Here is a 27,309-nt window from a genome sequence, read left to right as displayed (position 1 = left end):
AGGTTTTTGTGCACCCTTGAATTGTCAGTTCTATTTGGTAAATTGGCCTTGGAATGAGGTAGTGGGTCATACGGTAAGTGCATATTTAACTTTATAAGAAATTGCCCAAACTCTTGTCTAAAATAGTTCTGTCACTTTACATCACCACCAGCAAAGCAGGAGAGTTCCTGTCATTGCATGATCTTGTCAGCACTTGGTTTTGTCTTTTTTTTAAAAGCCATTCTCATGGTCTATAGTGGTGTCACACTGCAGTGTTAATTTGTATTTCTCTAATGTCTAATGATGTGGAACACCCTTTGTGTATTTATTTGCCATCTGTATACCTGCTCTGGTCAAGTGCCTCTTCGAGTCTTTTGCCCTCTTTTTATTGGGTGGTTTGAATATTGAGTATTGTTGATATTGTGTATTCCTTATACATTCTAGGTGTGAAAGTCCTGTGTTGGATATGTGACTCGTAAACATTTTCTACTAGACTGCAGTTTGTCTTTTCTTTCTCTTAGTAGTGTCTTTCATAGACATTTAAAAATTTTGATGAAGTTTATTTTTTAAATTTTTAAATTTTACTTTTGGCTGCGTCGGGTCTTAGTTGTGGCACACGGGCTCTTCTTTGCAGCAAGCGGGATTCTCTCTAGTTGCGGCGTGTGGGCTCAGTAGTTGTGGTGCGTGGGCTTTGTTGCCCCACGGCATGTGGGATCTTAGTTCCCTGACCAGGGATTGAACCCACGTCCCCGCATTGGAAGGCGGATTCTTTTTTTTTTTTTTAAAGAATTTCACTTTTATTTATTTATTTATTTTTGGCTGTGTTGGGTCTTCGTTTCTGTGCGAGGGCTCTCTCCAGTTGTGGCAAGCGGGGACCACTCTTCATCGTGGTGCGCGGGCCTCTCACTGTCGCGGCCTCTCTTGTTGCGGAGCACAGGCTCCAGACGCGCAGGCTCAGCAGCTGTGGCTCACGGGCCGAGTTGCTCCGCAGCATGTGGGATCTTCCCAGACCAGGGCACGAACCCGTGTCCCCTGAATTGGCAGGCAGACTCTCAACCACTGTGCCACCAGGGAAGCCTCTGGAAGGCGGATTCTTAACCACTGGACCGCCAGGGAAGTCCCCTGATGAAGTTTAAATGGTCAGTAATTTCTCTTACAGATGATGCTTTTGGTGTTGTATTTGATTCTTTACCTAACAAGATTATAAGAATTTTTTCCCCTATGTTTTCTTCTAGATGTTTTATGGCTTTGGGTTTTACATTTAGTCTGTGGCCCATTTTGAGTTAATTTTTGTATAAGGTGTGAGACATGGATCGAGGTTCTGATTTTTTTTCCATGTGGATGTCTAATTTTTTTTAAGAAATTTAAAATATGAAAAAAAACCTATTATGTTTACCCACATATTTACCTTGTCCAGTTCTTCATACTTCGTATAGATTAGAGTTTCCATCTGGTGTTATTTTCCTTCTGCTTGGAGAATTTCCTTCAACCTAGTGATGGACTAGTAGTGAATTCTGAAAAATTACAAAGAGGTCTTTATATCACCTTTTAAAAAAATCTGCCTTATTGAAGTATAATTTATGTATAATAAAATTAGTCAGTTTTCATTGTACAGTTGTCACCTTCATTCTTGAAGGGTATTTTTGCTGGATGTAGAATTCTAGGCTGACTGTTACTTTCGGCTTTCAGTAGACGTTCTCTTGTCTTCTGAAATGCATTGTTTTTCCTCAGGAAATCATAATCATTCTTCTCTGAGTTTCTCTGTATGAGTTGTGTCTTTTCTTTTCAGGCTGCTTTTATTTCTGCTTATATTTTGTTGAGCTTTTTGGACGTGTGCTTTTATACCATTATTCCTTCAAATATCTTGTGCCCCTCCCCCCACAACTCCAATTAAACATGTTTTTGTCCCTGAGGTCCCAAGGCTCTGGTTATTTATTAGTTTTTAGCCTTTTTTTCTGTTTAGGCTTTAGATGGAGTAGTTTCCATTGCTGTTTCTTCATGGTCGCTGATCTTTTCTGCAGTTCCGTTTTGCTCTTATTTGTATGTTCCATTTCTGCCCTCATCGAGTTCCTGCTTTTACATTTTTTAAAAAGTTCTGATTGTATTTTATAGCTGGTTTTAAAGCCTTTGCCTGCTAATGCTGTCCACTTTGTTATTTCTTGGTCTGTTTCTACCTACTGATTTTTCTCCTCCTTTGGATCACCTTTTCGTGGTTCTTCACGTGTCTATTAATTTTGTAACAGGTGCTGGACATCGTGGATGTTGAGCACTAGCTGTCTTGTCCTGAGTCTCTCATAGTGGAGTTAAGTGGAATTTCCATAATGAGTAATGATTTTGAGCACTTTTCCATACTCTTGGCAGCTTGTCTGTCTTCCTTTGTGAAGTGCCCATTTAAATCTTCTTTCCCACACTTTTGTAGAGTGAGTTGTCTGTCCTTTTCTCACAACTTTTCGTGAGCTTCTAAGTACTCTGAATAGACCTCTTCTGTCAGACAAGTGTCGTAAATATCTTTTCCCACTCTGCAACTTGTCATCTTCTTAATATAATTTTGATGTAGTAAGTTTATTAACTTTTTTCTCTTTATCAATAGCTATTCTTATATCTTGTTTAAAGAAATCTTCCTTTACCTCCAGATCAGTGTAATGTTCTGCTATGTACCTTAAAGTTGTCTTTTTGATTTGAAATCATTTTAAGTTTGCAGAAATGTTTCAAGATAAGCACAAAGAACTCCCGTATACCTTTCCCTCAGACTCACTAGCTGGTAGGAATTTGCCACATTTTGCTTTGTCATTCTTTTTCTCTTTTTATGTATAGGTTGTTTTTTTCCTCTGAACCATTTGAAGACAAGTTGCAGATGTTATGCTCTTTTACCCCAGAATACTGAGCATTGCTTACAAACAGGACATTCTCTTGCATAAACACAGTACAGTGTTCAAAACTCAGGAAATTCAGGGTTTTTTTGTTTTGTTTTGTTTTGTTTATTTATTTATTTTGGCTGTGCTGGGTCTTTAGCTGCAGCACGTGGGATCTTCGTTGCAGCATGCATGCAGGATCTAGCTCCCTGACCAGGGATCGCACCCGGGCCCCCTGCATTGGGAGCGCAGAGTCTTACCCACTGGACCACCAGGGAAGTCCCCAGGAAATTCAGTTTTGACCCAGCACTACTATATAATCAACGATGCTTAAATTTCCATGCTTAAATTTCTCCAGTTGTCTCAGTATTGTCCTTTGTGGTCATGTTGGGTTTTTCTGATCCAGTATTCAGTTCAGAATCACACATTGCGGGCTTCCCTGGTGGTGCAGTGGTTGAGAATCTGCCTGCCAATGCAGGGGACACGGGTTCGAGCCCTGGTCTGGGAAGATCCCACATGACGCGGAGCAACTCGGCCCGTGAGCCACAATTACTGAGCCTGCGTGTCTGGAGCCTGTGCTCCGCAACAAGAGAGGCCGCGACAGTGAGAGGCCCGTGCACCGCGATGAAGAGTGGCCCCCGCTTGCCGCAACTGGAGAAAGCCCTTGCACAGAAACGAAGACCCAACACAGCCATAAATAAATAAATAAATAAATAAATAAAAGAATCACACATTGCATTTCTGGTTATTCTCTTTAGTCCTTTTATTCTGGAATAGATTGTCAGCTTTTATCCTTCATGAGACTTTCCTTTTGAAAGACCATGGGCTGGCTGTTGTGCAGAAGGTCCCTCTATTTGGGTTTGCTGGGTTTCGTCTCACGATTGGGTGCCTGGTGTGCGTCTCTCCTGGAATTCCACAGGAACAATGCTGTGTCCTTCTCCAGCCACGACCCTGGTCTGGCTCAGTGTTGGTGATGGCCCCTTAGGTCATTTGGTCAAGGTGATCTCTGCCAGGTAGAGTCACTGTGAGAAGAGAAGGTGTGTCATTAACCTTTCACCCAACCCTTTTAGTGTTTATTGATGATTCTTGCCTGGATTGATCACTACTCTGATGGTTGCAAAGTGGTGATCAAAACTCCATAACTCCTACATTTATTAGTTGGTGGTCTTTTGTACGGAAGAGCTTCTCCAGACCCCCTACTTATTTATTTTATTCCTTCACTTGTTGTTTGTCGTTTATTTGGTGTTAGTATAAAGTTGCTTTTTTTTCTTTAAGCATTTTCATGTTGTCTTTTTCAGCAAAATATCCCAGGCTCATCTTATGCTTTCTGTTCCCCAGCCCTGGAGTCAGCTTTTTTCCCTCTGAGTGGGGAATGGTATTTAGGAACCAAGATCTGGGTGCTACGTTTGCTTATTGCTACTAGGGTGCTGTTTTTATACCCTTTTAGTAGTCAGAGCTAGGAATTTATATATTTAAAAATCACGAGTTTGTACTGATATCTCCAAATTTAACTCCATGTCCTAGGCTTCTCCCAGCCTCCTCTCTTCCTTACGTCTGTTTTCCCCTCTAACAGTCAAGATTCAGACTCTCCTGCTTTCTTATTAAGGCTTTTCTCTCTGTAGTATATCTGGAATTGATTTTTTTTTAATGTGGTGTGATATGGGGCTCAAGATTTACTTTTTTTTTTTTTTAAGAGGATTTTAAAAAAATTTATTTATTTATTTATTTATTTATTTATTTTTGGCTGCGTTGGGTCTTCGTTGCTGCGTGCGGGTTTCTTTAGTTGTGGTGATCAGGGGCTACTCTTTGTCGCGGTGCACGGGCTTCTCATTGCAGTTGCTTCTCTTGTTGCAGAGCACGGGCTCTAGGCACGCAGACTTCAGTAGTGTGGCACGCAGGCTCAGTAGTTGTGGCTCGCGGGCTCTAGAGCACAGCCTCAGTAGTTGTGGTGCACGGACTTAGTTGCTTCGCAGCATGTGGGATCCTCCCGGACCAGGACTCGAACCTGTGTCCCCTGCATTGCCAGGCAGATTCTTAACCACTGCGCCACCAGGGAAGTCCCATAAGTCTCTTTGCTTTTTCTTTTCCTTTTTTAATTTATTTATATTTATTTTTTGCTGCGTTGGGTCTTCATTGCTGCACGCTGGCTTTCCCTAGTTGCGGCGAGCGGGGCCTACTCTTCGTTGCAGTGTGTGGGCTTCTCATTGTGGTGGCTTCTCTTGTTGCGGAGCATGGGCTCTAGGTGCGCGGGCTTCAGTAGTTGTGGCTCGAGGGCTTAGTTGCTTCGTGCATGTGGGATCTTCCTGGACCAGGGCTCGAACCCGTGTCCCCTGCATTGGCAGGTGGCGGATTCTTTTTTTTTTTTTAAATGAGACCTTTTATTTATTTGTTTGTTTATTTTTGGCTGCATTGGGTCTTTGTTGCTGTGCGCAGGCTTTCTCTAGTTGCAGTGAGTATGGGCTACTCTTCGTTGCGGTGCAAGGGCTTCTCGTTGCAGTGGCTTCTCTTGTTGCGGAGCACGGGCTCTAGGCACACAGGCTTCAGTAGTTGTGGCACACGGGCTTCAGTAGTTGTGGGACACGGGCTTAGTCGCTCCGCGGCATGTGAGATCTTCCCAGACTAGGGCTTTTGACCCTGTCCCCTGCATTGGCAGGCGGATTCTCAACCACTGCGCCACCAGGGAAGCCCCAGCCTTTTCTTTAAATATTGAAATGGTCGTATAGTTTTCCTCTCCTGCTCTGTTGATGTTATAAATTGCTTTTTCGAATATTAAAAAACCTTGTGTTTCTGGAATAAGCTCAACCTAGTTGTGATGTAGTATCCTTTTTACATACCTCTGGATTCAACTGCCTAATTTTTTTGCCCTTTTTGGGGGGGCTTTCTGGAGCTGTGACCACCCCCAGTCAGTGTTCATCTCCTAGAAGGAGGCCTCAGGTGGGTTGCCAGGTGTCCAGCAGTTGCTAAATCGAGGGAGCCACTCCCATCTGGCCACACCCTGAGCGTGGAGCCCCTGCCTCTGCTGGGGGTGCCCCCCTGCCCCCCACAGAGCTCCAGCCTAAACATTGGGAAGCCTGTTAAATGCATACCCCCCATCCACACAAGGCACACAGTGTGGGCGCCAGTGTAGGTACCCCAAACCCACATCAGAGGAGCGGGAGTTTGGACCCAGCGCCTGGACCACTGGCTGCGTGGGACAAGCCCATGCTTTTCATATTGCCTCATATTTTCTCTAGGATTTTTGCCACTATGTGGACGAGAGAGGGTACCCTCTAATTTTCCTTTAAGGTAATCTCTCCCTTTTTTGCTAGCAAGGTTATCTGGCCTCATAAAATGATTCGAGAATTATCACCCCTCCCCCCTTTTAAAAATGACATGGAAGAGTTTGTATAACATTAGTCCATTTCTTAAGTATTTGAAGTAATGCCCAGATGAAGCCACTTAGGCCTGGAGTTTTTTGCAGGACGGTATTTATTAGATTCATGTCTTTATTAGGTCCAAGTTCAAATTTCTTTTTCTTCTTGTGTCAGTGTTGGCAAGTTGTGTTTCTCTTCAAGTTTACAGGTTTCATCTAATTTTTAGATTTATTGGCGTGAATCTACTACTTATATCCTCTTAAAATCTTCCTAACGTTTATCAGAGAAAGTGGCAAACTGTGACATGGGGCACATCTGCCCCATGGCCTGTTTTGGTAGAGCCCACAAACTAAGGATGCTGTTTATATTTTTAAAGAGATGTTTACAAGGAAAAAAAAGCAAAAACGAAGGATATTCAACAGAACCCAGCCTAAAAGATTGACCCTCTGGCCCTTTACAGTAAAAGTTTGCCAACCCCTGTTCTGTAGAATCTGCTGTGTCATGTTAATACAATATTAACAATTAATATTGTTAATTTGTGTCTTTTTGCCTCTGCCTCATTATCCTTCATTCAATCTTGCTAGAGAGTTTCCAACATACTAGTCTTTTCAAAGAACCAACTTTTGGATTTTTCCCTCTTATGTATACAGTTGACCTTGGGACTGCATGGGTCCACTTATACACGGATTTTTTGTAATAAATACAGTAGCTGTAAATAAATATACATTTCTTTTTCACATTTTCTTTTCCTTTTTGATGTCTAGTGCTGGTAACACATATAATACCTACAGTGTTCTGTATCATATAAGACAATATCGATGCAGGTACTGAGAGACAGATGATTCGTCTTGTAAACAGATGATGTAAGCTTACGATATTCGGTGAATACAGTCTAGTACTGTAAATGTATTTTCTCTTCCTTATGATTTTCTTAACATCTTTTCTCTAGCTGACTAAGAATACAGTACAAATACATGTAACATACAAAATGTGTGTGAACTGACTGCATATGTAAGGCTCTGGTCAACAGTAAGCTATTAGTAGTTAAGTTTTGGGGGGGAGACAGAAGTTATATGCAGCTTTCCGACTGCTCAGGGGTTTGGCGCACCAACCCTCTCACTGTCTAAGGGTCAACTGTACTTATATATATATATATATATTTTAAATTTCAATTTATTTCTACTTCCTCTGAGTTAATCAGCTATTCTTTTCCTAGTTTCTTGATCGATTGATTTCTCAGCCTTTTAAAATATATGCACTTTAGGGCTGTCCATTTCCTGGTCAGCACGGCTTAATTCTACCCAACACATTTTGATACGTTGTATTTCCATTATCATTCAATTAAAAATATTTCCCAGTGCTTTCGTGATTTTTCTTTTCTTGACCCTTGGGTTATGTAGTGGTGTGTTGCTTACATTTTCAAACATGTTTTGGATTTTCCGGTCATCTATTTGTTGTAATTTCTGAATTAAATTTCCTGTGGTCACAGAATATATTCAGACCACTTCATTGCTCTGACGTCTGTTGAGACTCTGTGCCCCAGCAAATGTTCCATATGCACTAGACAAAAACTATGTTGCACCAATAATTAAATCAAATCTTGCATACTCTTTCAGATTTGTTTTTATCTTCCTATGTTGGCTCAAGAGATGGGGCGTTCAAATCTCCAAGTAGGCTTATAGATTTGCCATTTCTCCTTTTAGTTCTGCTGGTTATTATGAAGTTTTGATTTGGGTGCCTATCAGTTGCAGGCTTGTTTCATCTTCCTGTTGAACTGGTCCTCTTATCATCGTGAAATATCCTGTAGCACCAGGAAAGCTTCTTGCTTTGAAGTCTGCGTGGTCTTACATCAGCAGAGCTGCCCTGTGTCCTTCTCTTTGATGTTCACCTGGTGCACCTTTTCCGCCATCTTTCGCTTTCAAACTTTCTTTTGTTTGAGATTGTCCTTTTGTTTAAGATTGTCTCTTGGGTTTTGTTTTTTTAATCCAGACTTAACAGTTTTTCACTGGAGTGTTTAGTCCACTTACATTTCATGTAATTACTGGTATCTTTGGGTTTCATGTACCATCTTAACTATTTTCCCTTTGTCCCCTCTGATCTTCTGTTGTTTCTCCATTTTTTTCCCCTTCTTTCAGGTTAATCAAGCATTTTACTCTATTTGCCTTTCCATGCCTGTTGTTTGTCTGCTGGTCTCTGAAGGGTTGGAGGTTTCAACATTCATCCTGACCCGTAGCCTTCCTTCAAGGAGCCTCACAAAGGCCTCCATCACTTTAGCCTCTTTGTGCCCCCTGTCGCGCTGGTTGGGGTTGTTTGCATGTTTTGAGCTGCACCAGCCCTTTTGTTGTTGTCATTTTAAATGGTTGTGTTTATACTTACCTGCACATTTATTTTATCCACATATTCCTGCTTTACCCTCGCCCTCTTTTTTGGGGGGCACCGCACCGCGAAGCTTACAGGATCTTAGTTCCCCAACCAGGGATTGAACCCGCGCTCTCGGCACTGAAAGCGCTGAGTCCTAACCATTGGACCATCAGGGAATTCCCTACCCTCGCCCTCTTATCTGGGATCACTTTCTTCATGTGGCTTCATGTCTTTAATCAGTTTGGAGTTCTGGGTCATTATAGCTTCCCACATGCACCCGCCCTCCTTCCCGGGCTCCCGTGACACGCGTGGTGTGCATTCACCGCGTCCTGGGAATTCCAGGTGACTTTTATTCTGTTTTATGACTTTCCTATTTCTTTTTTCTTCTGCTGCTTTAACCTGGAAGTTTTGGATTGAATTATTTTCCAGTTCACCAATCTTCTCATCTGCTCTGTTTAATTTCCTTTTCAACCAATCATATTTCTAGGATTTGATTGTTTTTATTGATTCTAGTTTTCTGGTGAAATTCTCCATCTTGTACATTTCTTGCACAAATTAAGAGTCCTTATTTGAAAAGCAGTGTCTGCCTGTTTAACCTGTTACAGATCGCCCATGGGTCTGATCAAATGTCTCTTTGTAAATTGTGGGGTTTTTTTTTAATCATTTGGCTCTGCTTTCTTGTATTGCTGGTAATTTTTTATTGAATGCTTCACATTGTGTGAAGACATTTTGGAAGCTCTAAGCAGAGCTGCTCCAAAGAGGGTCCGGGACCTGTTAGAGGTCTGCCTGAGCGGCCGTCGGATTTATCAAGCAGTGATGTGACCTCCTGGAGTAAGTCAGGCTGGGCGCTCCTGGTTGCCCTGCTCCTGGGCCCTGGCTGTTCCCGGGTCTCGGCTGAAAGCCTGGGTGTTCCCCAGAGCACCGCCTGCTCGGCAGGCCCCAAATCTCAGTGTTTGTCCAGCCCATACGTGGGACGCCACATTCTTTTTTGAATTTATTTATTTTATTTTTGGCTGCGTTGGGTCTTCGTTGCTGCGCGTGGGCTTTCTCTAGTTGTGGCGAGCGGGAGGTACTCTTCGTTGTGGCACGCTGGCTTCTCATTGCGGTGGCTTCCCTTGTTGCAGAGCATGGGCTCTAGGCGCATGGGCTTCAGTAGTTGTGGCACACGGGCTCAGTAGTTGTGGCTCACGGGCTCTAGAGCGCAGGCTCAGTAGTTGTGGCTCGTGGGCTCAGTAGTTGTGGCACGTGGGCTCAGTAGTTGTGGCACGCGGGCTTCAGTAGTTGTGGCACACAGGCTCTAGAGCGCAGGCTCAGTAGTTGTGGCTTGCAGGCTCAGTAGTTGTGGCGCACAGGCTTAGTTGCTCTGCAGCATGTCGGATCTTCCCGGACCAGGGCTCGATCCCCTGTCCCCTGCATTGGCAGGTGGTTTCTTAACCACTGTGCCACCAGGGAAGTCCCCGTAAGTTTGTTTTCTATGTCTGTTGAGTCTGTTTCTGTTTTGTAAATAAGTTCATTTGTATCAGTTTTTAAGTTCCCACATATAAGTGGTATCTCATGATACCACTTTCTCTGTCTGATTTACTTCACTTAGTACGATAGTCTCTACTGGGCAACTTTTTTGAACGCAGCTTTTAGAGTTGTTCTTGCTGAGGGGCTCAGTCCACTATTGGCTACTGCCTCCTACTCACAGTGGGCGTCTCCGGGGTATTTTACAAGTTCAGTGCATTTATTTTTGTGTAGCTAACGTGTGCTCGTTATCTTAAGGAATGTAGAACGATCATACAGTGAAAAGCCGTTCTCCCGCGTGGCCCCTCTGCCTCCCACTCTGGTTCCCAGAAGCATCCACGGTCAGCCTGGCATCCACGGGTGGGCAGGGAGGCTGCGAGCTTCTCAAGGTCGGCACTGGGCAGGAGGATGGAGAACAGAAACGGGACAGGGTCAGATTGGCGATAGAAGAGCTGCCGGCATCACTGTGGTGGGTGTGAGGGGACCAGGCAGGGGACCACTGGGGTCTCCTAGGGCCAGATTTGGGCGCAGGAGACAAAAGAACCCAGAGCCCTGGGCCTGGGGAGGGGCAGCACCAGGTTTCATTGGGACGGGCTGAGTGGGAGGGGGAGCTGCCCAGAGGGAGTTTCAACTGTACCGAGCTGTGGCCCGGGGGGCCAGTCACCAGGTCTGGTGGCCGCGGTGCAGGCTTGCACTGGCCGCAAAGCCCTGCTGGAGCACCGTCCAGGGACTGGTCTCTCGGCCCTGCGTCTTCCCCAGCAGCTATGCCTGTAACTTCCTGAGCACGGGGCCTGGAGACCCGCTGTGTCTCTTTGTGTCCTGGCAGCTGGGGTTTACACACAGGTCCTCCCGACTCTTGGCCTCGTGTTTCTGTTTCCACCTTTATTTTTCTTTCTTACTGGCTTTCCCTGCCAGACTTTTGCTATTTTTTACCCCACATGCCAAATTGCATTGGCTCTTGGATGCATTTCGTGCCCCCGTTTTAGATCCAAGAAATGGGATGCATCTTACAGCCGGTGGTGTATCACAGTTACGTTGCTGTCACGTAAAAGACAGAATGATGCCCGTGGTGACCCCCCCAGCCGCCTGGGCCCAAGTGCACCTGCAGGAGCCACCACCTGCCCTGCTCCTGGGATGCTGATACAGGTGTGCCCAATGCAGATGCCCTTCACGGGTGTGGCCCTTTCAAAACTGCCAGTCTGGTTGGCACTGAGCTGGCAGCTGCAGAGATGGGCTAGATCGCCCACCCGTGGTGCGTTTGTTATGAGTGGAGGCCGCCCGGAGCTGAGCGGAAGGGGGCTGGGGAGGGCTGGGCGGCCGCCTGGGCACGGAGTGGTGTGGCCTGAGTGTCCACCACCCAGAAGAGCTCCGTCAACCAACCCCCAGGGCCCCAAGACTCCACCGTGCTGCTCCGACAGTCACTCCCCAACCCCATCCCCTGGCAGCCACTGTTCTCTGTCCCATGGTTCTGTCTTTGGAGTGTGTCCGACACATGGACCTGCCCAGGAGATAACCCTGGACACTGGCCCCTCTGCTGGGCGCAGCGAACCTGGGATCCATCCAAGTTGTGCATCAGTAATTTGTTCCTTCTTGCGGCCCTGTGGTGACTATCGTGTGGACGGCTTCCTGGCTGTCCCTTCCCCTGACGCAAGACATTGGGTGTTTCCAGTTTGGGGCATCTGTGAGCAGAGCGGGTGTGGACATTTCTGTACAGTGTTCGTTGCGTCCAGCCCTCATTTCTTTCTTCTCCTGGGTAAATACCTAAAAGTGGAATTGCCGGCTCAGCTATGCATACGGTTAACTTTATAACAAACTGCCACATGGTTTCCAGTGTCCTCACCGCCGGGACGAGCATTCCAGTGGCTCCGTGTCCTTGCCGGCCTGTGCTGTGCTCAGGTCCCGCTGAGCCGTCCTAACCGCGAGCAGTGGTGTCTCAGCACGGCTTTAATTTCTATTTTTCTAAGGGCTCAGGATGTTGAACATCTTTTCATCTGCTTATTTGCCATCTATGTGTTCTCTGGCGAAGTGTCTGTTCAGATCTTTTGCCCATTTTTTTTTTTTTAAGCATCTTTATTGGAGTATAATTGCTTTACAATGGTGTGTTAGTTTCTGCTTGCCCATTTTTAAAATTGGGTTTTTCGTTTTCCTTCTGTTGAGTTTTGAGAAGCCTCCCTGGAGGCACGTGGTTTGCAGATCTTTCCTTGGTCGGTGGTAGCTGGCTTGTCTTCTCGTCTTTCATAGACAAGAGTTCTTCATTTTGATGAAGTTTAGTTTCTCATTTAATTTCTTTTAGGGATTGCGCTTTTGGAGTCACGTCTAGGCTTTTAGCTGAACCCAAGATCACAGATTTTCTGGTGAAAGTTTTGTAGTTTTGTGTTTTACGTTTAGGTCTGCGACCCACTTTTGTTCATCTTTGCATAAGGTGTGAGGTTCGGCTCATGGGTTTGTGCCTGTGTGTGACCTGTGACTTGGCACCGTTTGTTGGGAGGCTGTCACTTCCTTCTTTGGGTATGTGTGCATCTTTATCACAGATCGGCCAGCGTACTTGTGTGGGTCCGTCTCTGGACCGTGCACTGTGTGTCTGGCAGGCCTGGTCACTGTGCTGCGTGGGGAGCCAGTGTTCGGTGGTGCGGTGCAGCTTTTTTCTTTCCATTTGGTTTTCAGTTGTATTTTTCTCTATAATTAAGAACTAGGGGTTCGGTTTCTTATGCTGCCATCTGAACAAACGGCATACACTTCTGTGGAGTGGGGATCACCCTTATTGTCCTCTGTCCACCCCACCCAACCTCAGCAAAGCTACACTGCGGCTGGACCAGGGCGGCTCGGGCACCTGCCGGTGGTCACCCACATTGCCGGGGCTCCCGGGGGCGGGGGCTGCTTATGCTGTCTCTGATGGTGATTCCCTAGGACACACTATGGATTTGGGGACGGGAACAGGGGCCCTTTGGGCCTTCCTGGACATGACAGCATCCTGTGGTCGGGCGTCTTGGTGTGTGTTGCCCAAGGAGAGGGTCCAGCAATTTCTTCAGATTCCCAGTCTTTGACCCTCAGGAGGTTAAGGAAGTTCAGGACTGAGATCAATGTGACCCTCCCGGTTTCCCTCCTTCCATTCATTCTTTTTTTTTTTTTTTGGCTGCGTTGGGTCTTGGTTGCTGTGTGCAGGCTTTCTCTAGTTGCGGCAAGCGGGGGCTACTCTTTGTTGCGGTGCGCGGGCTTCTCATTGCGGTGGCTTCTCTTGTTGCGGAGCACGGGCTCTAGGCGCACGGGCTTCAGTAGTTGTGGCACGTGGGCTCAGCACTTGTGGCTCACGGGCTTAGTTGCTCCACGGCATGTGGGATATTCCCAGACCAGGGCTCGAACCCGTGTCCCCCTGCGTTGGCAGGTGGATTCTTAACCACTGTGCCACCCGGGAAGTCCCCCGTTCATTCTTTTAAAAAGAAAATTTTTTTTTATGGTGGTAGAGTGTAGCTAATATAAGATTTACTGTTAAGACCACTTCTGAGTGCACAGAATCAGGTACATGCACATTATGCCACCATCACCACCATCACCTCCAGAACTTTCTCATCTTCCCAAACTGTCCCCACTCGACACTTGCTCCCCTCCCCCCGCCCCAGCCCCAGGCCCCACCGTCCACTTCCTGCCTCCATGGGTTTGACTCCTTTAGGGACCTCACACGAGTGGGTCCTGCAGGCTGTGTCCGTCCGTGTCGGGCTCACCTCCCTTGCGTGATGTCTCCCCTGTTTGGGTTCAGGCAGGTGTCATGGTGGGGGCAGCAGGACCCTGAAGGCACAGCCTGGACCCCTCCTCCTCTCCAGCTAGAGACCCTGCAGGGCCCACCATGCACCCTGTGAACACACTGGTGTTTTCTTCGGCTCTTGTGGTCTGAGGGAAGCTTCTGCCTGCCTATATCCCTGCTGCCCGTTTGCCCAGATTAGCTGCTGTTCCAGATCGTTCCATCGGGACCTTTACGACCGTGACTCACCTTCCCTACACACAGAGCGATTGCTCACCCCCCGATACAAACAGCTAATTGCTTTCACGCGCTTCTCTTCAAATTTCACGGGGCCTAAATATTTGGAGCCCACGATCCTAGAAACCAACATTATAAAGGGTTATAACCGGGGCCGTTGATGATACAGGCGGCCGCCCCGGTCCTGGGGCAGCAGGAGGCCGCCGGGTCCCCCGGTGCTCAGGGAGACCTGGGTGTGATCCGAGGGATCTCTGCAGGCTGCTACACCCCTGCCCACAGCCCACCGAGGGGTCTCCCATCACCCTTGCCGTCAGGCACTGGAGTGACCCTACCAGAGGCCGCCAAGGAGACTGGAGGGGCCCCGTCACTATGTCCTGGTGCACAGACTCTCCTGGGTTTCCAGAACCTTTTGTAACTCGACACCACTCCCTAGAAGGAGGGCGCTGGAAGCTTGGGCCGTGGTGGGTAATTTGGGGCTGGGGAGGGACGGGGGCACATGAAGCAATTCGGAACACCTTTCCAGATGAGCCACCACTCTGTTGAGGGTATTTTTAGCCGGCGCAGTATCCGGCACATGGCAAAGCAGAAATAGAAGTGGCTCTTTTGGTTCTTCTGGATCTGACAGCCTCTGGCTCTTGGGGAGCCGTGCTGGGGCTGGGGGGGGGCGGGTGGTGGGCGTGCGGAGCGCAGACAACTTCTGCTGTTTGGAGAAACATTGTGGCCGAGGAGTTGTAGATGGGGATTATTTCTGCTGGTGAGCGCTCTTTATGTAAATGCCACGGCGCCAGCGTTGGCGCCCTGCTCCGGAGTCTGCGAGTGTAATCACAGCAGGCTTGGGGGGGGGGGAGGGGGCGGGGCGGGCCGGGTAATTATGTTTTAAAATATCATCCGGGTTGTTTTTCCTGTGCTCCCTGAGCCCCTGGGTAATTCCGGGTTTGGAAGATTCTGGCGGCTCTCTGCCGATCTGCCCCCAGCCCCTGCCAGCGTTCCCCAAACATGCCAGGTGGGAGATGCTGCCCGACCCCCCCGAGCGGCCACCCTTCTGACTTCTGCCCTGAGCTGTGCTGCAGCCTCGCCCAGGGCTTGGCTGATTCAGGAAAACTCCCTCCTTTGACCTGGAACTGGCCGCCGCCAGGCCGAAGGCACCGCGTGCCACCCTCGTCCTGTGCGTGCTGGCAGGTGCCTCCCTAGGAACGGCTGAGCCCTGTGGGGACGGGGAGGGGTGGCCTGGGGGTCCCCTGGTGGGGACGGGGGCTGACTCCGGAGCGGGTGATTCCAGACCCTGGCAGGGTGGGCTAGAGCAACAGGTGGGTCCCCAACCCATCCTCGGGGCTGGAACTGACCATCCTGCCTTCTCCCACGGGACTCGCCCTGTGGTTTGGGGGGTGCTGGCCCTTCAGGGACTGGGCAGCCCTGATCTTTCCCCCACAAGAGCTTGGTGCAGAGATAACTAGGGGCTAATTCATGCTCACACTGTACCAGGTCTGGGGCTTGGGCACCCTTGTTTGCCAACCTCCCCCTCCTGAAGGGCTTCCAGGTCCTTCTCCCGATCCCCGCCTGGCCTCCCCCAGACTTAGGTGCCTCTGCTGAATTTCCCTGTGACCCCAAGGGAGTGTCACAGTGCAGAGGGGATGGGACACTGGCCAGCCCAAGGGGCTGCCTCTGACCATCTTGGAGTGGCCTCGAGACCTCCCCAACAGTCTCTGCCACTGAGCCCCTGCCCTGAGCCTGCTGGAGGAGAGCTTCCAGCCCAGCCTTGCCCTCTGGGTGTCTGAGCCCTGGGAGGTTTTACAAGCCGCGCTCTCCCCCCACCACAGTGGTCACTGAGGCTGCTAATGAGAGCCGTCGTCCTCAGCAAGGAAAACCCAACCCCGAGTGGCCATCAGAGCAGCCCGGAGCCTTTCCGACCTGCAGACCCTGCCTGGGTGCCCGCGTGACGGGGGGGCGACGGGGGGGCGGGCCCTGGGGCCTTCACCTGCGGGCCTTGCTGCTCAGCTAGGTGTGTGGCGTGGGCCCGCCCTGGAGCAGCTGTGATTTCTCAACAACGACAGCTGCCGGGAGCAGGTGGCCTTCCCAGGAGTGGCCCAGGATCGCCATGTGCTGGGGACACAGAGGAGGGAGGCCGTGCCCCTGCCCTGTGTCTGGCCGGGATGGCTTGAGTGTGGGCCGCAGGGTGAGGGGTGCTGGACGGATGGCCGTGTGTGAGCCTGAACGGGGAGGCCGGCCTGCGGTGGAGCGCGGCCGGGTACGGGCCTCCAGCTGACCCTGCAGCGGGAGCCGGGCCTGTGGTGCTGCCCGGGCTGCTGGCGCCGGGCAGGAAAATGAGGAGGGGGCGGGGGGCAGGCGCGGGGCGGGAAGTGGGGGCCTGCTTGCAGGGTCTTGGGGCGCCGAGCCTGGTGAGGTGGGGTCCTGCCCACCATGGGGGCCTCCACGTGGCCGCTGCCCTCACCCAGCCTGGCCGCCCGCTGAACCCTCTGGGCTGGGCGCTCCCTGTGAGCAGGGGACAGGCCCTCGGCCTCCCAGCACCTGGGGAGGCACCTGGGTGTGCTGGGTGCCCAGCAAGTGCCCGATAGACCAGCCTCCCACCATGAGCCCGAGAGGGAACCCCCGGCCCAGCCTTGAGCCCCTCCAGAGGGCCCGTGGGTAGGTGGGTGGCTAGGAGGCCAGGGGGCGGGGATGGGGCCGAGACGGTCCTCTGCTTGGTGTCCTGTGCGTGGTGCTTGCGCTCAGGGTGTGACACGGGGACGTCAGAGGGGGCCTCCCCCACTCCCCACCCCCGCCGCCCCATCATAGCTGCAGGTGCTGGCGTGCCTGGGGGTCCCTGATGACCCCCAGTAGTGGTTTGTCAGCAACATTCCCAGACGGCCCGGAGGCCTGGAGCCGGCGTGGAGACAGCGTTGGCGCTGCCCGGCTGTGCCACCGCCTGGCTTTACTGTTGGCGAATATTGATGGAGCTGCTCTTGGCCAGGAATAATGCATGGTGCAGCCTCTGGGGGCGGGGTGCCCACGTGCGGGGGGCTGCGTCCCCCCCACCTGTAGAACAGGGCTGCTGTGAGGAGACAGGCTGGGGAGCGGTTGACAGTACAGGTCTATTCCCCTCCCCCGCTCTGTCCTTCCTCTGCCCGGTCCCCTTCGCGGGCCGCTCCCTCCCTGCCCCCACCCCCAGCCCTGAGCCCTCATTCCTGCTCGCCCTGCAGGCCTCAGCCTGCTGGACACCCCCCCCGGGCCTGGGTGGGCAGGAGGGGAGATCTGCTGTGTCCCTGACCGGGTGGCCTCTGGGCCCACAGTGCAAGAGAAGCCGGAGCCCGTGCCGCTGGAAAGCCGTTCCTGCGTCCTCATCCGCCGCGACCTGGTGGCCCTGCCCGCCAGCCTCATCAGCCAGATCGGGTACCGCTGCCACCCCAAGCTCTACTCCGAGGGGGACCCCGGCGAGAAGCTGGAGCTGGTGGCAGGTGAGGCCTCCCCCCACCCTGTCTGTTGTATGCAGCTGCCCCGCCTGTGTTTTTTCTTCGGAGCTATGAACAACGGACTCATCACCAGTCAAAAAAAAAAAAAAAAAGAACATCTTTAATTTCCTCTAATTTCCTTTCAGAAGAAAGTGTCATTAAGAGGAGTTATTCAATTGAATTAATTTAGCATTTTAATTGAATCCCCTGGGCTGGTCGTGCTTCTGATTGGCAGGGGCTGCAATCATGATTGTGTTTTAATTTAGGTCGCGGATAAAACCAAGTCCCGTACAGTTTACTAGCGCCCCCCCCCCCACCCCCAGCTCCCCAAGTGTCCAACTGCCTCGTTCGAGGGGTAATGACCAGAGCTTCCAGACGGCAGCTCCCAGGCAGCAATGGACTTGTTCATGTTTTCCAATGAGGAGATTCAGTACGTGCGCTGTAGAAAGTCAGATCGTAGGCAAAGGCCCAGATGAGGCCCTGCAGGCTCCCGAGCGGGGCGGCATGTCCTTGCCCTTCAGTGTTCTTCACGCCGGCTGACTCTTGCGGAAGCTCCTCTCTCCACGGGCAGCGTCCAGGGGAAACGGAGGCTCCTGTCGTCCCTGTCCTTGGTTGGCCTGAGCCCTGGTGGGGACCCGGCCTGGCCAGACTGCGGGGCTCACTGGTCCCGTCTCTGCCCCGGGCTGGCTCTTCCCTCCCGGCACCGGGAGCTGCAGCCCGACCTCCATGACTCCAGCTCCCGTCACTGCCCGCGGCTCTTTGGTGTTCAGGGAGGACTGAGGCAAGATGAGTGTTTCCCAAACCCAAACGCAGGTCATCAGCTCCAGGCAATCCCCTCGAGGCTGGGAGGGCAGTTTGGGGACAGCCCTTTGAAGCATGTGACCAAGGCTGCCTGCTTCTGGTGACAGGGCCCCAGTGCAGCGAGGAAGGCCTGGAGCGTTGTTCCCCAGCCCCTCGGGGTCCCAGGCCTGGAGGGGGGCTGCCCCATACCCTCCCCCACCGACCCCCTCACCCGTGGTCCGCCCGTCCTGGCCCCAGCAGCCCCTGGGCTGCCCGTGGCCCTGGGTCTGGGGTTGAGGGCCTCCCTTTTGTGTCTGGCGGCCGCAGGCTCTGGCGTCTACATCACGCGCGGGCAGCTGATGAACTGCCACCTCTGCGCAGGGGTGAAGCACAAGGTTCTGCTGCGGCGCCTCCTCGCCACCTTCTTCGACAGGTAGGTCCCCCGCGGGCCCTGCGGTCTCTAGAATCTTCTCTAGACAAGGCCGTGCGTCCAGGGTCCCCCACCTTCCCGACCTCACAGGTGTCAGCCCGAGGCCATCGGCCAGACCTGGGTCTAGGGAGGGCTTGTGGACCCCCCCACAAAGTGAAGAACCACACCGGCTCCACGTCACTGTTGGTGGGGGGGGCTCCTTTCCCTAAGGGGCGGCGGGGCATGCAGGCAGGGACCCCGTTCCCGTGCGTCCCCTCCAGCCGGCAGCCTCACGCTGCCCCCCTTACTGTCCCCCCGCCAGGAACACGCTGGCCAACAGCTGTGGCACGGGCATCCGCTCGTCCACCAGTGACCCGAGCCGCAAGCCGCTGGACAGCCGCGTCCTGAACGCTGTGAAACGTAAGAGGAGGACTGGGGTCTCGGGGGTGGGGAGGCGTCTCAAGGAGCTCCAGGAGCCCCCAGGCCCTTGGATGTCAGCCTGGGAAAGGTGGCTTCTCCCCAGGAGCAAGCCGGGCCGCAGGGTCGAGGGGGAGAAAAGAGCAGCTCGCGGGGGCCCGGTCTCGAGGTGTTAACATTCTTGGTAGGTTTCCAAGCGTGATGAATTCAGCTGCGAAACTATTTTAATATGTGAAATAGATCTAATTTTCCTTTTGGAACAAAACCGCTTATTTACATTTTGGGGTTATTTTGAGCCTTTGCCATCTGCTTGGCCCGCTTCTGCCTCCCGCTGCTGGGCCCGTGGGGGCGGAGTGTGGTCCATCTCGGTGGCAGACCGCCGCCCCCGTCCCCCCCGCACCCCCCGGACGAGGAGGAAGCCACCGGTGCCCGGCACGAGCCAGTGCAGCCAAGAGCACGTCCTCCTGTAGCTGTCGGCACGCGAAACACTGTCTTAGTTTTCTTGCTTAAAAAATCTCTCTTGTGAGGCTAATTCTGTTTTAGAGCAAAGAGGGGCCTTTGCAGCCAGTAATCGCATCCCAAAGCATGGGTGGGGTGCTGGCAGGGGCTCTGGGAAGATGCCGAGAGGGGGTGCAGCTGGCGCTGCCCCAGAGCAGGGCTCACAGTGGAAGGGGCTCACCCTGGGGGACCCGCCTCTGGGTTCCGTGCTGTTCGGAGAGCTGGATCTTGTGTCTCCTGGAGGAGAAGCGGGGAGAGGGCGTATTGTTATTACTGCTGCTGCTGATGCCACTGCTGGGCTGGGGTCTCCGGGCCGGGGACTGGGCTGAAGACAGGTGTCAGCCGGCCCCCGCCTCACTCCTTGCCAGCCCTTTGATCGGGCCCAGAGAGACCCGAGCCTCACAGCTGAGTGGGTGCCCAGGCCCTGCCCCGATTCCCACTCCACCAGGGCAGGGATTCTATCAGGCTTGTCTGACCAAGGATGCAAGGTGGGTGGGACAGAGTGGGGAAGCGAGGCCCAGAGATGGGGGCCCACCCAAGGCCACACTGCCAGGCAGTGGTCAGGAGGAGCCAGAGCCCCCTGGGCCCTCTGTGCTCCTGCTAGAGCCGCAGGCTGGGGTCCTGTTTGCTCTGACTGCCCCTCCCCTGAAGGTTCCCCCAGGCTGTCCCAGAGGAGCAGGGCGGGGCCTCCAGCAGCGAGAAGGGTGACCGCTGGTCTTCAGGCTGACCCAGGAGAGGCCTCGGTGGCCCTGTGGTCTCCCGTGCCAGAGGGGAGCAAGGTGGAGGAGACCCTGGAGGTCCCTGGCCTGCCCCACTGGCCCCGCGGTGGCCTCTCCAGCCCAGAGTGCTCTGCCCCCTGGCTTGTCCAGGGCATCTCAGTCCCACGGCCCCTCAGGAGGCGGAGGGCCGGCATCGTGGGACTCCTGCGGGTGGGTGGCCGCTCACGCCACCTCCCGGCGCCCTGTCCTTGCAGTGTACTGTCAGAACTTCGCCCCCAGCTTCAAGGAGAGCGAGATGAACGTGATCGCCGCGGACATGTGCACCAACGCCCGCCGCGTCCGCAAGCGCTGGCTGCCCAAGATCAAGTCCATGCTGCCCGAGGGCGTGGAGATGTACCGCACGGTCATGGGCTCCTCGGCCGCCAGCGCGCCCCTGGACCCCGAGTTCCCGCCCGCCGCCGCGCAGGTGTTTGAGCAGCGCATCTACGCCGAGCGGCGGGGCGATGCCGCCAGCATTGTGGCCCTGAGAACTGACGCCGTGAATGTCGACCTGGGCGCCTCCACCAACCCCACCTTCGAGGCCGGCTCGGAGGCCGACGGCGCCGGCCCGGTCGTCCAGGAGGTGGCCGCGGCCGAGCCGCTGCCCGCCGAGGGCCAGACCCCCCCGCAGCCCTTCGAGCAGGGCAGCGCCAGCAGCAGCCGGCCCGCGACGCCGGCCGCAGGGAGGAGACCGGAGGGCCCGTACGCGGGGACCTTGTAGGAGCCCGAGGCCGGACCGGGCGCCGAGGCGGGTACTGAAGCTGCTTGCATGCGTTACTAATACAGACAAATGTGATCAAGCCACTTACCTACTGAACTGCTACTGTTGCCTGAAAAAAATGTGATTTTTATTCTGCTTGTATTTAAAATTCATGAAGGAAACAAATGCATTCGTTATACTGTAAACGATTAGGCCCCTGGCGACCTAGTTGCGAGGAAGGTCCCGGGGCTCCTTTTTGATATTCAAGAGGTTAGTCTCCACGTTGTAGCTTTCCCTCCCCCTGTGCGGGGAGGGGGCGAGAGGCCGCCAGACCCTGGTGCCCGGCCTCCTGCCCCCACGGCTCCCTCTGCCTGGGGCGAAGCCAGGGGCCTGTGGGGCGGGAGCATGTGTCTCGGGACCCTCGTTCCTTTCCCATGGGGATCCCCCCACTCCTCCGGGACCACGGGCCAGGGCTGGGCCCCCAGGGGCCAAACTCCTTGTTCTCCCTTCTTCCTGAGACTCGGGGCTCAGGCCCGCCGGGTCCGCCGTGCGTGTGGGGTGTGGGTGTGTGTGCGGAGCGTGTGTGAGCGTATGCGGGGGCGGTGGTGACGGCACAGTGGTGGGCCGGGCTGGTCACTGTGGGTGGTGGAAGCGATCTTGGCTGCGTCTGCTCTCCTGCCCCGCGCCCGTGGGGTCTCCCCGACCCCTGAGGCTCCACGGACCCTCGGTCCACCTGGGACCCAGGGCCTGGGCCGCCGGCCCCAGCACCTGCTGGCTCCAGCCCGGCCACCCGCCCACCATCCTGTGAGGTGGGGCCCCTGCCCCGGGGCAGCCCACGCAGTCTGCAGCCACGTTGGGTTTATGTTTGTTTGTTTATTTGTTTTCGTCTTAATTCAGATCTATTTCATGTATGGTTTGGAAACTTTCAGACCCAAAAGAGCAAAAAAATTAGGATTGGGGTCCCTGCCCCCACCCACTACGGCTTGGGGGTGGGTCCACCTGGATACCGTGTCCCCCAGCCCCCCGGCCAGGTCCCACTCACCTCCTGTGGAAGTGCAGCCAGGGTGTGTTCCGGAGGAAGGGAGCCGGGGGCCGGGCTGGGGCTGGAGCCAGGCCCCTCGGTGCTGGGCTCCCCCATACGCGCTCCGAGCCCTGGGGTATGCGCGCCTCTGACGTTGTGGGTGGGTGGTGGGCACAGGCCTGAGCTGGGGCGGTTTGCAGGTGCACGGGTTCTGGAATGCGTGGCGGGGGCGTGGAAGTGTTGGTTTGAGGCTGGAAAGCTCACTGTGAAGTTTAATTGCTGTTTGCGGGGAGGGGCGCAGGCTTGTGCGGAGTGCTCGTGTCCGGACGTCCAGGGGCTGCCTTCCCTCGAGTCCCAGACAGCCCCCAGGCCTGGCCAGAGGCACACCCCACCCCCAGACTTGAGCAGGCCTGCTGCTTCCCCCCCTCTCGTCCCCCTGTCAAGCAGGTGTGGCTCAACCCCCCTGACCCGCAAAGTTGAGCTGTCCTAGTGGGTCCCAGCGGGGGGCAGCCTGGGGGGCAGGGCAGGGGGCTTAGGCACTCTCCCCCCCGGGCTCCTAGTCCTGCTGACTGCGGCCCTCCCTTGTGGAGGGCCCTTGGGGGAGACCTTGGGCGGGAATGCCTTCCAGCCAGGCCAGACACGTGCCTGCCCTCCAGAGAGCGCTGGTGGCTCCGGGCCGGCGTCGGGGGACCCTGGGTGGGCACGTGGCGCAGGGAGGGCCGAGCCCTGTGGTCCCGGCCCCGAGGGGCTGCAGCTCCTTCCTGCTGGGGCTTTGGACCAACCACCTGGCCCAGAGGCGGGCCTCCTCTGTCTCAGGCCCAGGTGGGGTTGGAGCTGGCAGGGCACCCCCCAGGCCCACAGCCCACCAGGGGCCAGGACCAAGTCCTCCTGGAGTTGGGAGGAGGCCACACCCCCTAAGCTGTCAGGAGGCTGCGGGGCGGGGCGTGGTGGGTGAGGCAGACCCCACCGTCCCCTCTCCAGACAAGGTCCCTTCATCTGTCCCTGCCCCACGTTTGCACTTTCATTCCACCATCCTGGGGACCTTCGGGGGCTGGCTGCCCGTCCTGGCTGTTGACAGACGGGCTCGCTCTTCCCCTCTCCTCCACTCCAAGGTGGGCACGGCCCTCACCCGAGGCCAGGACAAGGAGGGGTGCCGCTGGTCCAGCGGGGGAGGCGGGGACCTCCCAGAGATGGCCTCACCGCCGCTCAGGCTAGCACAATGTCCCGTGATCTCTGTCCTTTAATTGTTTATAATCGCCGTCTGTTTTGTTGTTCTGGGTAAGGAAGGCAAGAGCTACAGGTGAAACTTTAATAATAATCAAATGTGAATGGGTTCTGAGCTCTCCCTGCGCCCCGGGCGGGCCAGGCCAAGCGTTTTGCACTAATGTGTCCCGCGGTGGACGTGGGTCGAGAGCGTTGCAGACGGGCGTGGCTGATGATTGTATCTGCCGGGGCGCTCCCTCTGCGTCCTGAATGTTCCTCGGGGTGGGCGGCGGCGGGCCTGGGCTCGGAGGGGCCTTCCAGAGTGCCTTAGCATCTTTTGATCATTTTTCCCAAGGAAAACCAATTAAGAGAACCGGACCCTCCCCCTCCTCTGTTTACAAGACGACTAATTCCTGTCCTGTGAGCATGATCCTGACTCACCCAGATCCTGTAGACCGAGAGACAAGCCACTCAGTATTTATGAGATGTCTGCACCTTTATCCCTAAGCTTGACTATTAGCAATACGCATATAACTACATAGAGTCTATTATATAGAGCTAAGTCCTATCAGCGCCTTTGGAGGAGAGGAGGACTGGGCCGGTCCCAGCGGCTGTGGTGGGCGGCTGGCCTGGGCTCCAGCGGCCGCCCGCCCTCTCCTGCCCTCCCCGGCGGCCGGGACGTGCCAGGGAAGCAGCTGGGACGAGTGCAAAGGTCCAGGAGAAGGGACCGGGAGATGCGACATACTGTGAGCTCGGTGGGGCCGCCCGCCTGGCCGGCGGCCTCGGTACTTGAATCCCATCTTGCTTTCTGCACTGTGTCTGGTCTCGCCCAGAGTCCTCTGTGGTTGCTTAACCTTGCACTTGATTCGATCGGCTTTCCTTGCCCCTGAATGTGGACGAGAGGCGAGGGGAGAGGTCTCTGAGGTGCAGCCCTTGGCCCCTGCCCGCTGCCCCGGAGCCGGGCCTGTTTCTCCTCCGTGAAAATGCATTCCTCGGCGGCCTTAGAGGAAGGAGGAAGGCAGAGAGAGGCTCGGCCTGGGAGGGGTCTGCTGTGTGCCCGGCCCTGACCTGTCCCCGTTTGACGGCCGGAACCCTCCAACACTGGCCCCGTGCGTGCCACCCTAGCCGTTGACGGCTTAGATGCCCCTCCAGTGGGTTTATCTTTATGGAAATATCTTGCTGCAAGTAGAAAAAGGCCTGTGGCCCATTAACCAACTGAAAACTCAGAGAAAACCTCTCTTTGCCTCTGCCAGCAGTAAATCCTAAACACAGAATTGAGAGTTCAGAGCCGTCTTGAGCTTTAACTACTGTTTCCAAATGTTGCTGCTGCATAAATTTGTCATTATGTCATCCAGCCAGCTCCGGGCGTGTCACCCGCCGGTGGCCGGAGACCATGGGGGGCGCGGTACAAGGTGTTTCTAACATAGCAAGGGCTTCTGGGTTTTGTTTGTTTGTTTGTTTTGTTTATTTGAGAAAAACGGAAAGGAAAATGAGGCAGCATCTAAAGCATTCAGATTGGACAACCTGCTTGAATTCTGATCAATGCTTCATTGTTAGCGTTTTGCACATGATTGTAATTTTTATGTCAAAAGAAGCCAAAACTTGCAATACTATTTTTAGCAGACAAAAAAATAAAAGAACTAAATATAAAATGTATAAATATTTTTGACTTGAACATTTGGATGGCACTGGGTGCAAATAGACCATTCATCCTTTGGACGGAATGTTTGGGAAAAAAGAGACTTTTAAAAAGGAGACGGTTGCTGTGAAGAGTCTGTGGAGGGGTTATGTAGTACTGGAACTCACGACTGTTAAAAATAAATCAGTAAATTGTCCCGTGCTGTATAAAGGAGGCCTGTTTCACAGTAACACTGAGTTCCATTTCAGCCGCAGAAGAGGCTGGCTTTTTTTTTTTTTTTTTTTTTTTCTTTTTCTTCCTTTTCTTTTTTTTTTTTTTTGTTTTTTGGAGAAGAAGGAGGAAACCTCTGTTTGCTCCTCCTGCACCTCCCTCTCTTCCGTGCTGCTACTTGGCAGAGTCTAGACTGTTGCTTTTTCGCCACGGCTGACACCGTATCATAACTCAGAAGACACATCGTCCGCCAGCGACCAGGAAACCGAGGGCTTGCAGTGCGCTCAGAGCCGTTTCAGGAGGTGAAATCCGTTACAAACAAACAAAAGGATGTGATCGTTCATTGTAAAGCGCTTTGTAAAATTCACATTTACAGAATAATAAAGTCAGTTCAAACCCAGGTTGCCTGCATCTTGCTCGCCCAGTGGCGTGTGGGGGGGGCGACACTGAGAAGCCAGGGAGGGGGTGGGGTGTTGGGAGCAGGGTTACCCTCGGGACCCAGGAGCCCTGGGCGGGGGAAAGGCCATCCCCAGGCTCGCCCACACCTGACCCACTTACCTCCCCCTCCCCCCAGTATCTTACAAGGGAAGGGGGCTGGTGGGTAGGATGTCCTTCAGGTCCAGTGCCTGGGGGAGGGCCCTGAGCTCCGGGTGAACTGGCGAGGCTCTCCTTTTCTTTTTCTTGTCTGCAAACTGGGGCCTCCACCTCACCTGGCTCACCTGCCTGCCACTCCAGGTGTGCGGCTGCCTCCCTCCCCTTCCCTCCCCTGCGCCTGGGCTAGGTCTGCCCCCAGGTGGATGGAGGGGGAATTGCACATGGGCGGAGCAGGTCACCTGGCTCGACTGGGGGGCCCCGGGGCCAGGCCAGGCCACCCCATCCCCTGACCATCTCTGGAACCGTCCCTCCAGGCCAGCCTAGGGCTGGGGTTCTCTGATTCAAGCCTGGCAGCTCTGTCCCCCCCTGCACTCCTCTGCTGTACCCACAGGACCTTTCTGGGCTCCCCTGGGCCCCGGTGGGCGAGGCCTTGCATCAATGTGTCCCACAGACACGGGTCAGGTCTCGGGCCCTCACGCGCGATTCCGACGCTCGGACACCTGGGTGAGGGGCTCCTCATCTCTCTCCTGCGAGGTCTTGTCCAGAAGGCTCACCTCTGACCTGCTTCTCAAAGCACTCCCGGCCTCTCCCGCTTTCTCAGGCTTTGTAGCAGCTGCTCTGCCCAAGCTAGGGATGGATTTATTTGCTCACTTGTTTATCTTGCCTCCCCTAGGGGCAGGGGTCTGTAGGTCTGCTTCGTGTGACTTTCCCAGAAGGGGGTCCCCTGGAGCCGTGGCCAGCATGGAGCAGAGTCTAAAATGGGTGGGCGTGGTTTCCAGATGGGCCCCTGCGGCAGTGGGTCTGCTGGTTTGGGGTCGCCCTGAGCCGCCCCCTCCTTCAGGGGCCACATCACACACAGGGGCCAGCCTGGGGAGAGCCAGGCGCGCCCGCTGACCCCAGTGCCGAGCCCTGATGCCCGGAGCCCAGCTCACCCGCCAGCTTGGCCTGTACAAGCCCCTCCCCCTTCCTGCCCGGGACCTCAAAGCTGTTAGATCGGTGGATTCCAGGTCACCCACCTGGGCTGGTGGAGACACCCAACCTTGGGGCCACAGGCTGCACCCCGGAAGGCCCCCAAACGCCATCATAAGCCTCAAATGCCCCCGCTCAGGCGGGCCCCAATCCCCCAGCGGCGGGAAGACCTGGGGCCCGGGGTGGGGGTGGGGAGGTGGGTATCGTGAGGAAGGGCTCCGCTCTGAACCCAGGAGTCCTGCCGGGTTCTTCTGGCTCCAGGCGCCCAGCCCAGCCCAGCCCCTTTCCCCGTGCGAGCCTCCCGGTGTCCTAGGAGGAGGGGATTCGGGCACCTGCCAGCCTGACTCTGATCCCTCCAGCCTCCGTCCTTCAGCCGGCCTCCCTGCCCTTGTAGCCTCCACAGAAACTGGCTGAGGCATCAGAACCTTTGCATCCCACTCCTTTGTCCTGCTCTGGGAAGGGGTGCGGAGTCAGCAGGACCCGGAGGCTCTGCCGGGAGCCCTTTGTCCTCGGGAACAAAGGGTCAGAGCCCGGTGGGGGTGGGGTCCTGAGCCCGCGGGGGAGGGGCGCCCCCGTCCACGCCCTGAGAGTCTGAGCCAGAGGCCGGGTGAGGGCCTGGCCAGCGCAGGGGTGACCACCGT

At 54.2% G+C, this 27,309-nt stretch overlaps 1 protein-coding gene across 1 annotated transcript in view; it reads left to right on the top strand.

Moving 5' to 3' along the window:
- The window catches only part of NACC2 (NACC family member 2), a gene marked incomplete at its 5' end in the record, with an annotated part of 33,301 nt that extends 7,796 nt beyond the window's left edge, over window positions 1-25,505 (top strand). The window contains 4 exons of the mRNA XM_082401852.1: window positions 17,312-17,476; window positions 18,578-18,683; window positions 18,982-19,079; window positions 20,548-25,505. Of these exons, the coding sequence (XP_082257978.1) occupies window positions 17,312-17,476; window positions 18,578-18,683; window positions 18,982-19,079; window positions 20,548-21,053 (875 nt within the window). The 3' untranslated portion in view covers window positions 21,054-25,505. The remainder of the gene's footprint in view (window positions 1-17,311; window positions 17,477-18,577; window positions 18,684-18,981; window positions 19,080-20,547) is intronic.
- Between the last annotated feature and the right edge of the window lie 1,804 nt (window positions 25,506-27,309).

This window comes from Balaenoptera borealis, assembly GCF_965194805.1.
Source record: "Balaenoptera borealis genome assembly, chromosome: 8".
NCBI classification, from domain to species: Eukaryota; Metazoa; Chordata; class Mammalia; order Artiodactyla; family Balaenopteridae; genus Balaenoptera; species Balaenoptera borealis.
Note: the sequence above shows the minus strand (reverse complement) of the source record. Positions and strands in the feature narration are given on the sequence as shown.